The 12536-nt window shown below is 32.0% G+C and overlaps 3 protein-coding genes and 1 non-coding gene across 4 annotated transcripts; all 4 read right to left on the bottom strand.

Moving 5' to 3' along the window:
* Nucleotides 1-256: 256 nt before the first annotated feature.
* LOC148165829 (5S ribosomal RNA) lies at nt 257-376 on the bottom strand. The gene has a single exon (XR_015771149.1). It is a non-coding gene; the product is annotated as a 5S ribosomal RNA (ribosomal RNA).
* A 2905-nt stretch (nt 377-3281) lies between these two features.
* On the bottom strand, nt 3282-4309 carry LOC148165828 (uncharacterized). Its single transcript, XM_088049650.1, has 3 exons — nt 4000-4309; nt 3800-3944; nt 3282-3410 (listed from the first exon to the last, which is right to left on the bottom strand). Exons 1-3 carry the CDS (start codon nt 4225-4227, stop codon nt 3313-3315), a joined length of 471 nt encoding a protein of 156 aa, XP_087905776.1. The 5' UTR covers nt 4228-4309; the 3' UTR covers nt 3282-3312.
* A 2644-nt stretch (nt 4310-6953) lies between these two features.
* On the bottom strand, nt 6954-8398 carry LOC148165827 (matrix metalloproteinase-16-like). The gene is made up of 4 exons (XM_088049649.1): nt 8359-8398; nt 8139-8252; nt 7216-8096; nt 6954-6995 (listed from the first exon to the last, which is right to left on the bottom strand). The coding sequence occupies exons 1-4, from the start codon at nt 8396-8398 to the stop codon at nt 6954-6956; spliced, it is 1077 nt and encodes a 358-aa protein (XP_087905775.1).
* Nucleotides 8399-9090: 692 nt separating this feature from the next.
* LOC148165826 (uncharacterized) lies at nt 9091-9522 on the bottom strand. The gene has a single exon (XM_088049647.1). The coding sequence runs from the start codon at nt 9520-9522 to the stop codon at nt 9091-9093; it is 432 nt and encodes a 143-aa protein (XP_087905773.1).
* Between the last annotated feature and the right edge of the window lie 3014 nt (nt 9523-12536).

The raw sequence follows: 12536 nt of genomic DNA, 5'->3' as shown, positions 1-12536 counted from the left end.
AGCACGCCGTTTCTGAAGGAACCAAGGCCGTCACCAAATACACCAGTTCAAAATAAATCCTCCTCGAGCAGCTTGGAAGTTGGTTGGAAAAAAAAGAAAAAAAATCGGTTCTTTTCAGAACCACAAATTCAACTCGAACGAATTAAAAATTTTCGTCTTCATACTATATAAGTTCCTGAGAGAAAATATAAATAGTGAAAAATATATTTAAAAAAAGTTTGACATCAGAAATGTTAATAAAAAAAGAAAAGAGTAGAGACAACGGCACGCGGTGTTCCCAAGCGGTCACCCATCCAAGTACTGACCGCGCCCGACGTTGCTTGACTTCGGTGATCGGACGAGAACCGGTAGTTTTCAACGTGGTATGGTCGTTGCCTGGTAAAATTTTCCAAGATGGTACGTTGACGATTTTTTGTGATTGTTCGATCGTTTGGATGTGACATTTTTCGATGGTACACATGTCAGAAAATGTACAAGATTTAAAAGAAGAAAAAAAAAAAATTTTTTTTTGCGAGTCGTTTTTTAGTTTTTTTTTTGCGACAAAATGACGAAAAAAAAAAAACTCGTATGAGGCGTTAAATTAAATTGTTCGTTTGACGATCTCAACGAGTCACTTGCGATTAACGTAATTTAAAATTTGAGAACTTACTTACTCACTTGCTTGCTTAGATGGAAATAGCACCCACTTGAAGTAAACGCCGACACGGACCGGAGATGAATAAACTCCGAACGGACGGGGTTAATTCATGAACTGACCGTAGTACGGTCGAAGGTTCGCCGCCGCCGCTACCTGCTTTCTTTCTTAGAACTGATAACAGAGTTGGTTTCTTTGTCTGTTCATTCATCGAAATTCCCACCACTCTGGCCGGGCCGGGCGGGGTGGGTGTGTGTTGTTTCATGATTTGTTCTCTTCTCGATTTATTCTTTTTCCGACGTCGTTCGATTCATAGAGATGTTTTCGTCGAAAGTGTGGTCGCGTTTACATTGCATTAAAATTTAATTTGTTCCAGTGCGACGATGAAACAAGAAAAAAGTTTCAAGTAAGTACGCACGCACGCACACCTACATATTTCATTTTTTAAATCTTTCGACGTTCGTAGTTTCTGCTCGAAATGTCGACTAATAGTAGGGAATGTTTTGTTGATTTGTTTGTTTTTCGTTTTTGAGAAGAACAAATGAAAATTTCGTTGGATTTCTGTCGACCGACGACCGACTGAAAATCCGCCGACATCGACGTAGTTTTATTTAGAGTGTCTGAAAAATGCAAACAATGCAAGATTTCCGTATTTTTGTTGGTTTGTGGTGTTTGGGGAGTTTTTTTTATGATTATAAAATGGTTTCGTCGAGAAAAATTGCTTCTTTCGCAATGAATTGGCAAGAAAAATTAAAAAACTCGTCCGTTCCCGTCGCTGGATGTTCGACGGTGGTCCGTCTGATTTTCCCTTTATTTTCGTAAAATTGACGAGAATTTCGCCGTCAAAACTGTTTTCGGTGATGTTTCGATGATGGGATTTCGTCGTGTGAGGTAATTTTTGAGGAAAAAATGTCGATTTTGCGAAAAAAGTCGTTCGAAAAGTCCGTTCGTCGTACAAATTCGTTTCTCATGGTCGAGTCCGAAATTGACATCGTTTTTTTTCCGACCTGTTCGTCAAGATCGTTTTCAAAAATCAACTCCTACGAAAGGCGAAGGTTTTATCTTCGTTCTTGAAAAAATTCGACCTTCTCGGACGTCATCTTCAGTAGTGTAACAAAGCCGGTTCTAGACCGGAAGTCGTAATCTCGAGCGCCCGTCCGGTGATGTATTGCTGGTCATCTACCAATCAGGCGCACAGATGGTGTCGGCGGCTCTTCCGGCGTATTGCTGGTCATCTGCCAATCAGGTGGCGGGTGATTTAAAAATTTGACAGATGGCGGTGGGAATTTGACAGCTGGTGGCGGGAAATTGAAATGTGTAGCCGGTTGGAGGCGCCGCGAGCCGATAAACAGTTCAATTTGCGCGTGCGCGGCTAAACGACGGGAAATTTAAAAATTTGACAGATGGCGGTGGAAATTTGACAGCTGGCGGCGGGAAATTTGAATTGACAGATGGCTGTAAATTTGACATTTGATCGTTCAAGATGGCGTCTTTAATTGTGACAGCTGGTAGAGGATCAAGATGGCGGTGACGGTTTGGGTGACAATCATAGAGGGCGCTAGAGAGAGAGCAAAAAATTCAAAAAAATTTGAGTGCGGTTCTCGGAAAAAATTGCAATTTCTCGGAAAAAAATATTATAATTTCTCGGAAAAAACATGTAAAATAGTTCGTTATTTGGGTGTGGTCATTTGGTCTGATTTCCGCGTTTCTCGGAATAACCGCAAACATTGATAACAGACCAAACTAGATGTTTTCAAACAAGACAAAAATTTAAAATAGTTTGCAGGGTATAAACAAGGTGTTTGAGATTTTCAGTCGCTGCTTGTATTTTTTATGAGACTTTTGGTGGGTCGTATGTACGATTTTCTGTAGCGGGATATTTAAAAATGGTGGAGTGCACGCCATCTATCCATCGTGGTGTGGTAGAAATCTGTATTATCGATTAAAAAATTTTCTGGAAATATGTAAAAAGTGTATGGGCAATGACACTATTATAGCGATCGAGTACCTATATAATAATAAATTAATGAAAAAAAAAAATTCTGCAGGTCGTCTAATGTATGCAGGAATCTGGAATCAGGAATCAACATTAGTAGATGTCATATTTTTAGCGCAAATTTTAAATTCGATAAGAGGTGTGTGAGTGGGTGGTGCGTGCAAATATAAATCCAATTGAACTTCCGTAATTTACAAGTATTCAAAATGAATACGCAAACAAGAGAAGAAGTCAAATCAATTATTAGAAACCGATGGCCCAATCGTAAATTTGTAAGTTTATGATCTTTATATAATATATTTATGTTTTATTTTAACCTATCTTTATCAGTTAGTCTTGGTGTCTCTTGAAAAACTCCCTGAAGATGCTGAAATTCTCAACATATCAGGGTGTGAACTAGGCAGTGTAGGTTGTATAAACAATACATGGGGCCTACATATTTACCATAAGGTGAGTTCCTTTTTTCATATGTTTTCAATTCAAGGAATTTATTTTTGAATATCTTCACAGTATCCTGAGACAATTCGAAGGCGTGGAAGACCACGGAAAAGGAAGCCTTCTTTTCAATTTATTGCTTTGTAAATATATTATATACAAATAAAATTAAATAAAAGTATAAAGTTTTATTTATTATTCAAAATAAAGGGCGTGCAATATAAGCAATAAAGAATTACTTAACTAATTACATATATGAAAAGCGTGTTTGGCGTTTTTTGGTAAGGAGCTTATATTTTTTCTTATTATAGTCGTCGTCGTCGTCGTCCTCATCGTTGCAGTGATCTGTGAGAAAAATATTATCAATATTTCATAAGAATGATCATCAATGTGATGATTAGAATAAATTGAATAATGATCCCCACGAAAGTGAATTAATTTTATTTAAACTAATAAATCGTTTATTGTCAAAAGGTGATAAAGCTTTTATTAATTTTAAATGTGCAAAGTGATGTATTTGAATTAAATGTATTCTGTCGTACCCATTTTTAAAGCTGAAATAAACGATAAAGCGATAAATAGCCTGTTCAGAATACGATTTTTCACAATACCTACATTTCATAACTTGAATTTAAATTCGAATCTAACGAATAAATTGTGTTAAATCAATCTTTATGCGGTAAGTGATGTTAATATAGATGTTAGTGTTAAAATCAAGACATTGATATTATTACCTCTATTTTTGTGCTTCAACTTTCTCGACTGTGGCATGTATGAATTTGATCCTGCTGATATTTTAACGAATTTGTCGATTGAGAGAGTTAGAAATAAAATTGAATCAAGTTGCCATCCACTTCCAGACGATTCAAAATTACATGTCTGCGAATGAAAAATTAAATTAATACTAATAATAATAAGACATGTAAGTACTTACTTGGGCAATGAGATTTCGAAATAAAAGCGTCAAAATATCGTGTAGTTTCTCATTCGTTGTTGTTTTCAAAAATATTTTATTTTCAGTAGTAAAGTATTTATTTTCTCCGTTGACTTTATCATCATCATCCGCCAGCCTTAACACATATTTGCTACATAATTCCAAATTAAATTTGAGAGCACCCAATTGTTTAATTTTTTTATGTAACAAATCTTTAATCATATTCATCGAATCAACCAACAACTCGAAAAGTTCCACATGGTTATGGTTGTAGAGAATGTAGGTCTCAACGCGCGATTTGAACGCCAATAATGGCTGTAAAGGAGAAATTAATACCAAAATTTAGTTAAAATAAAGACTACTTACTTTGATTAGAGATAACCTTCGTAGTGGAGCTGATGTTAATGATGATGTTGATTGCTGGTGCTGGTGCTGCTGCAGTCCACTTCCTTGAGGTTGATGATGATGATGATGGGAAAATGCTTGTAGTTTTTCGTCTAGTAAATGTTTTAAACATTGAAGTTGAATAAATTTTGTTTGATTTTTGCGTTTTTCCCAGACAGATTTTGATGAACTCAACAATAGGTTTTTACATTCTTTTGTTGACTTTGCAATTTCTTCATTGATTTCGGTCACATTTTCTTTCGAATCCAAAGAAATATTGTTCAACTTGTTTCTATGTTCTTGATTTGTTCATCCATGCTAGTAGATGATGTTGATGAAGATGCTGATGATGACGATGACGACGACGATGATGATAGTTTCGTTGATTTATTCATGTTTCTCAAATTCAAAAACGTTGGCCTTTTCTGCCTTACCAACGTCTTTCTGCCCTCTGAAGATGATACTTGATCCTTTACCGCTCAACAAATAATTTCGAAGCTCGGAATTATCCAAAAAGTTTTGCGCCAAACGTTTTGGTAAAAAGAGATCACCTTTTCCATCAACAGAACAAACAACCGAATTTCCAAATTTTGTTTTAATACACTTTATATTAATAATTTTATACGAATGATCAACTACTAAGTCTTCATTTGCCCGAACACGATTGGGCAATGTGCATGAAGCGGTGTCATTTAATGACTGAAGAGTATTATGATGATTGGAATTCATTTTAATGATTTAAGTAATGCACGCGGACAGTAAAACTAGAATGAAGTGTCTGAAACTGAAATAAATAATAGATCTCCTTGTATGAAATAATTTATTACGTCACACAAAAATGATAAACAAAAGCGTAAATTTGATTGGTTCTAAAATTAAAATATTTCATCATCGGTAGAAACCACCGAAGAAGAGGAAGAAGACGATGAAATATGTACAGTACTTGCTAATGTATATTTTTTCGAATGTAATTTAATACAACACCTTTTAAATGACTGTATTGAAAATAATGGTTTGTTGATGCACCATCCACACCAAGACCCAGAATCACCTACGTATTGGTACAATTTAGTAGATTTTATGACATAATGTAAAACAACTTTTTTTAGTTTAATACTAAAATCTGAATAAGATGTAACGTTTAATGAAATTATGTGGTCCACACATTTAAAACATACTCCAAACATACAGAGGTATTCATCATCACCAAACGTAACATCATAAAAATCGAAATTTATGCAAATGTACTTGTATCTTTGAATATTTCGAATATGTAGTCCGTATTCATTATAATAAGGGTTTTGGTATATTAGTAATTTCATAAAGTTTTCACACTTCACTCTTTCACCCCACGTATAATTTTGATTAAGACAATTTTCACATTGACAATTAGCAAATTCGGTACCACTTTCAGCATTTTCAACGGAGATTATAATATCATTCTCAAGTCTTTCAGTCCAATAAAATTTGAGAAAATCGTACCATAAAATTGTCGGTAAAATATTGTATAAATTAACAATGCTATTTCCAAATGGAAAAGATTTTATTATTTGTATAAACGTTAAGTTTTGCAACGATTTTGGAGCTGAACCACTCATTTTTACTGTAATTGATTGATTGATTAGCAAACGACAGCACGACTTATTGCAATTGATTCGACTGGAAATATAAGAATATAAAACACGGAACTTTACCACTGAGGGAACGTTTTTTAATAAATCTGGGAAACCACGATTACCATAAATTACGTAATTGAACGGAAAACCTAACCAATAAAAAAAAATAAAAAAAATTAAAAAAAAAATAAAAAATAATATAATAAAAAAATTAATTAAATTAAAAAAATATTAAAAAAAAATTAAAAAATATTTTTTTTTTAATTTTTATTTTTTTTATAAATAAATTTATTTCGAATATCGACAAATCTTTAATATTCGATCGGGTGAACACAATTAAATTCATATTATTAAAAACCGTTAACACTGATCGAGTTGGTGATGTAATATTTTCTACAGATAAGACGGAAGCATTACCACTAACAGAATGTTTTTTATAAAACACGGAAACCACTTTTACCACAACTTCGTATTTTTACAAAATCCTTTAAACTAATTTGTTAAAAAACGGTAGTTTTATTAGCATTTTATTTATAAAACTTATAAAAAATATAAGTATAATATAAGTATAATTAAAATTTTTAATTTACTCATTATCATCTTCTATTTCTTCTCCTTCTTCTTCTTTATTTTCGAATGTTACAAGCCGAGATAGTAAATTCTTAATTTGAATCAAAATGTTTTCATTGGGGCAATTTATTCCGAATATCGACAAATCTTTGATAGCGGATCGTGTGACCGCATTTAAAAATTCATCGAACTCAAAGAAATTCATTTTATTAAAAAAGTACATTTTTCCGTTAACATATCGTATTGCACCTAATAATTTATGTGCAGGAACGCCTGGAAATCGTTCCGATATCATGCCGACACTATTTATTTTATTAGAACACGGATTAATGTTTACAAATTTATTATGATCGAGAAATAATATCACATCACCAGAATAAGTCATTAATGCTGAACGAATTGGTGATGAAATGTTAAACATTTTTTCTACAGTTATCGGGTTATTATTTTTACTTGATAATGTTAATTGAGGTAATTTTACGATATAAATTTGATTTTTTACAATAATCATTACTTTTTCTTCATTATTTGAAGGCAATTGAAATATTACAGAAATTTCCTTAAAATCCAATGGAAGAAATTTCAACCAATCAGTAATTAACATTGGTTTCGTATATGAATTTTTTCCAATTTCGATTAACCATACCCATTTTTTGTAAAAAATATAAAAATGGTTTTTTACAATTAAAAACGTACTGATTTTTTTATTTAATTTACACAAATCCGGATATGTTTCATTTTGTCCTGAACTCGATGAAGATGAGCTGATACTAGTGGTAGCTGTAGTAGTAGTGGTTGTTGTTGTAGCAGTAGTTGGAAAAGTATTTTCATTCTTCTGGTTAATGCTTTTGGTAGTAGGCAAATATGTTCCATATAAATTTTCAATTGCTCGTATATCATCAGTATCTAAAGATTTTTTACCATGTTGATAATAAGCATACATAATAGATGAATTTATATATGAATGTTGTAATCCTAAGGTATGTCCGATTTCGTGAAGAATAACAGACAAAAAATCTAAATCATTTTCGTTTGGGTTATCGTAAAAATTCCATCTTTCCGCTGAATCAATATGCACTTCCGATACATTTGAATGATTAGGATAATCAGCATGTGCTAAAACTCCTCCTTCTCCATCTAATTTACTAGAGCAGGGTCTTCGATGTATGAAATAAGAATGCACACCGTTGGCGAATGTAATAAAAATATTTGGAAATCTGCTGAAATTCTCTTCGATAAACTTAAAATTGGTATTTTGCTCCCAAATTTGAAATGCTTCACGAATAATTTTTTTAATTTTTTCATCTCTCATATATGCACGCCACGTGAGGTTCATGTGATGCCATATTTTATCTTTCTTTACATTAAAATCCGATAAGGTATCCGGTATACCACAACGAGGACGTTCGATAAATTTTAATGTTTCGTTATCAATCTCTCCAGTCGAATTTAAGCTGTAGAATTCTTGAAATTCAAATAAAGCAGATCTTATTTTTTCGTAATTATTTTCTAATAATGATAAGGAGTCTGATGATGATAATGATGATGATGATTCGTCAGTACTATCACCGAAAAGATACCCATATTTATACAAATAATGAACTACAATTTTCTTTTCATCTTCACTATTACTGTTGAGATAATTCCCATAAATTATCATGCGATTTAAACATAACCACAAAACTAATAACAAAGTCGTTTTCATCATTATTTATTCGTAAAGATGAAGTGTTTAACTAAGAAAAAAATCGTAGTTACGTCTTTATATATCTATATTGAAATCAAATACATATGTATTTATAATTACATAGTACAAACATATTTATCATTACAATAGAAGCTGTAGGCACCTATGTATTACTACAATTCATATTGTACAATTTGATTTCTATTTAATTTATTGTATGTAAATGTAAGTAAGCCTGAAAGTAGTACGATTAGAGACATTTCAATAATCGATATAACTAACAAGAAATCATTGTAATGTTTGCATTTTGCTAATTTTACTTTTTCATCAAATTCATTAAAAATATTATTTACAACATTATTCCATACAGATGAAAAATTCATTGACGGTTCTGATGGTTTTATTATTGAAATTGAAGACGTAGTTATTGGTACTTCCGCTGACTGTGATAATTGTGTTGGTGGAATAAATAACGAATTTGATAATTTAATCCAATCAGAATCGAAATAAGATCGATTTTGAAAAACAAATCTTAATTTATAAAATATTGTTCGATTTGATGATGTCATCATACTCGTTATTGTTGGTGACATCGTCGTCGTCGTCTCGGTTGCCGATATCGATGAATCGTAATCGAAATTATTTTCTTCATCTTGAAAAATTGAAAGTTGAAAATCTCGCCCCATATTTTTCATCATCATCCAATTATCAGGCCATGTATCGTTAAAATTATCACTAATGGAGATATAACATTCAATTATATCCGAAGTACGTTGTACATGTAGAATGTTGTTAATTAATACAACAAATAATACATATATATTCATCATCTTCTTATTGTGTTTTATGATGTTGTTGTTGATGATGATGATGATGATGATGATGGTTTCGTTTGATGTCAATACACCTGGGGCAATTTTCTAAAGAGGGTGGTGGTCCGTCAATTACATCGACGTTCTCGTTGTAGTCGTTGTCACAATAGTAATGTTCCAAACAGGGTAAATGATTTTTGATATCGGAATCTTCTTTAAAAATTGCTGGTAACTGGTTGTAAATTTGAAATAAATCAATCGAAGATAAATTAATCAATTGAAATTTAATTTTATCCAGTAGATAAATTTTGGTTTCTTCAAAATACAAAATTTCTTGTAATAACTTTTTCTGTCTAATCACTTCACTACAACGATTACTGCTGCTGCTGCTGCTGCTGCTGCTGCTGCTACCGTTATTGCTACTACTGCTAGTATCACTACTGTTATTGTTCATAGCAACACACACACAAATAATTTGATTTAATTTGATTTATGGAAGATCATTTATATAACATTTCTCCCTCTTTTTTACTATCAGTTTTCATATAAAGATTATTATTTTTACCATTTTTGATGACAATAAATATTATACAATATGTATTTGAATAAAAATTTTGGTACAAAAAAATCTTGATCTTATTTCAAAGGTTGCAACTCTCAAATATATGAGCTGTCACACTATTTTTCATCATAAATTTTGGATCAGTCTCATTACGTATGCGAAAAAGAGATAGAGCATTGTCGAAAGAGGAAACTATATGAAAGATCATATTAAGACAAAAATCAGTCAGTGTTTCTACGTATAGAATGAATAAAGTGTCGAAGAGTGTTTCTGAAAATGGATCAATTTTGTTGTGAAGATGCAATCAAAATTTCAATAAGTAACATTGAGAATGATGCGTATTGTTCGTTTTCCGATTTTCTTCAAAAAAATAATGATAACATCATCATCATCAACAACAACAACAACAACAACAACATCACCATCAACACCAACATCGAGAAAAGTGTCATCTATAAATTTTATATCGATCTTATTCTTACGTGCAACAGATACATCGATAAAAAAATTTCATTTTATAGTGTAATGAGTGAAATAAAAAAAATACATCTTTTGTATAATAAACTAAAAGTGATTATTCCCCCCATCAAATGGAGATTTAAAACCAAATGCAAAAAATGTAAAAAGAAAAAGAAGACCATCAATTTACTGCGACGACTCCCGTAAGAATGATGGTGATTAAATTAGATCTTATTAGGTATGTAGTAGGAATAAATTTAGACCAATCATAATCATTATCAATAGGTACTTTATTTGTCATCTAGAAGAAAAAGAAGTTAGTTGTTAGCTAGCTAGCTAGCTGATAATATTGATGTGTTGGTGATTTCCTCAGCTCTCTACGAAATAATTAATAATGAAGATTATCGTGTGTGACATCCAAGGATTTTGTATTCCTGAATTTATTCCGAAAGAGCTTACACTGTTCGACGGAAAACAGATCAGCCATTACTTTTTCAAGTCTCCAATACCGTACCAATCACTTGATCCAGAATCGCGTCGACAAGTCAACTATTTAGAAAAATCGCATCACATGATACGATACACTTCAGGAATAATTCCATACCAAGAAATCGACAACATTTTAGGATATCATTTCGATTCCGAACATGGTGAGCGGGTCGATGTGATCTACGTTAAAGGAAGAATGAATGTAATTTTCTTAAAAGACTACTTCAAATATCACACCGACACCATTACATGGTCTCCTGAAATTATTAATATAGAAAAAGACGTCAACACCACAATTCAATGCATCGAGAAATTTCCAAAGGCCATTCCGTTCTGCATGTATCATGAATATGCTTCAGGAAATAAAAAACTATGTATTTGTAGCGCCAATAATGCACATTATTTATATAATTGGATATGTAATAATAAAATTTATAAGAAATAAAATTTGTGTTTCGAACACTTTTGTCACCTTCTACAAGCTTAATTAATACAAATTCATAATTAAAATGATAAAATTAGAAATATCAACGTTTGCGGTGAATGCAATATGCTTTCGTATCTGCAGGAAAACCACTTGCGGCTTCAATATCAACCTTAAGAATCGATTCGAAAGTCACTAACTTGGTTGATTGCACTTTAAAAATAATATTTAAATTACTACAACTACTCTGTACCTTGGAATTCAAATCATAGAGCTCCTTTAACCCTCTGGTCCCCTTTTTGTTGTTTCTTAAACAAATTTTAAATTACGTCGTAATTAATCTGACATCTGTTATAGCCAACTGGCATTGTGATTTTGTGAAGATTTTTGTTGGAAAAGCATTCCCGAAGTATCTTTTACCTTTCTGAGGGTAAATTGAGGTCTCTCGAACCCGATTTTTTCATTCGCAGACATGCAATTTTGAATCGTCTGGAAGTGGATGGCAACTTGATTCAATTTTATTTCTAACTCTCTCAATCGACAAATTCGTTAAAATATCAGCAGGATCAAATTCATACATGCCACAGTCGAGGAAGTTGAAGCACAAAAATAGAGGTAATAATATCAATGTCTTGATTTTAACACTAACATCTATATTAACATCATTTACCGCATAAAGATTGATTTAACACAATTTATTCGTTAGATTCGAATTTAAATTCAAATTATGAAATGTAGAAAAATCGTATTCTGAACAGGCTATTTACGACGACTCCTTACCTAAAAACGCCAAACACGCTTTTCATATATGTAATTAGTTAAGTAATTCTTTATTGCTTATATTGCACGCCCTTTATTTTGAATAATAAATAAAACTTTATACTTTTATTTAATTTTATTTGTATATAATATATTTACAAAGCAATAAATTGAAAAGAAGGCTTCCTTTTCCGTGGTCTTCCACGCCTTCGAATTGTCTCAGGATACTGTGAAGATATTCAAAAATAAATTCCTTGAATTGAAAATATATGAAAAAAGGAACTCACCTTATGGTAAATATGTAGGCCCCATGTATTGTTTATACAACCTACACTGCCTAGTTCACACCCTGATATATTGAGAATTTCAGCATCTTCAGGGAGTTTTTCAAGAGACACCAAGACAAACTGATAAAGATAGGTTAAAATAAAACATAAATATATTATATAAAGATCATAAACTTACAAATTTACGATTGGGCCATCGGTTTCTAATAATTGATTTGACTTCTTCTCTTGTTTGCGTATTCATTTTGAATACTTGTAAATTACGGAAGTTCAATTGGATTTATATTTGCACGCACCACCCACTCACACACCTCTTATCGAATTTAAAATTTGCGCTAAAAATATGACATCTACTAATGTTGATTCCTGATTCCAGATTCCTGCATACATTAGACGACCTGCAGAATTTTTTTTTTTTTCATTAATTTATTATTATATAGGTACTCGATCGCTATAATAGTGTCATTGCCCATACACTTTTTACATAT

The sequence above is a fragment of the Gnatocerus cornutus genome, unplaced genomic scaffold, assembly GCF_029298725.1.
Source record: "Gnatocerus cornutus isolate USDA-ARS CGAHR unplaced genomic scaffold, icGnaCorn1.1 ctg00000181.1, whole genome shotgun sequence".
NCBI classification, from domain to species: domain Eukaryota; kingdom Metazoa; phylum Arthropoda; class Insecta; order Coleoptera; family Tenebrionidae; genus Gnatocerus; species Gnatocerus cornutus.
This window is presented reverse-complemented; position numbering and strand designations above follow the sequence as displayed.

What these genes read in the sequence shown, in the direction of transcription:
- LOC148165828 (XM_088049650.1), bottom strand. Translation starts at nt 4,227, where the DNA reads ATGAATATGATTAAAGATTTGTTACATAAAAAAATTAAACAATTGGGT. An exon ending in TTCGAAATCTCATTGCCCAA is followed by an intron (nt 3,945 to 3,999) that starts GTAAGTACTTAC and finishes TTTCATTCGCAG; the next exon opens with ACATGTAATTTTGAATCGTC. An exon ending in GTTGAAGCACAAAAATAGAG is followed by an intron (nt 3,411 to 3,799) that starts GTAATAATATCA and finishes TTTTTCTCACAG; the next exon opens with ATCACTGCAACGATGAGGAC.
- LOC148165827 (XM_088049649.1), bottom strand. Translation starts at nt 8,398, where the DNA reads ATGATAAATATGTTTGTACTATGTAATTATAAATACATAT. An exon ending in ATGTAATTATAAATACATAT is followed by an intron (nt 8,253 to 8,358) that starts GTATTTGATTTC and finishes CTTTGTTATTAG; the next exon opens with TTTTGTGGTTATGTTTAAAT. An exon ending in ATATTTTTTACAAAAAATGG is followed by an intron (nt 6,996 to 7,215) that starts GTATGGTTAATC and finishes CGATAACTGTAG; the next exon opens with AAAAAATGTTTAACATTTCA.
- LOC148165826 (XM_088049647.1), bottom strand. Translation starts at nt 9,522, where the DNA reads ATGAACAATAACAGTAGTGATACTAGCAGTAGTAGCAATAACGGTAGC.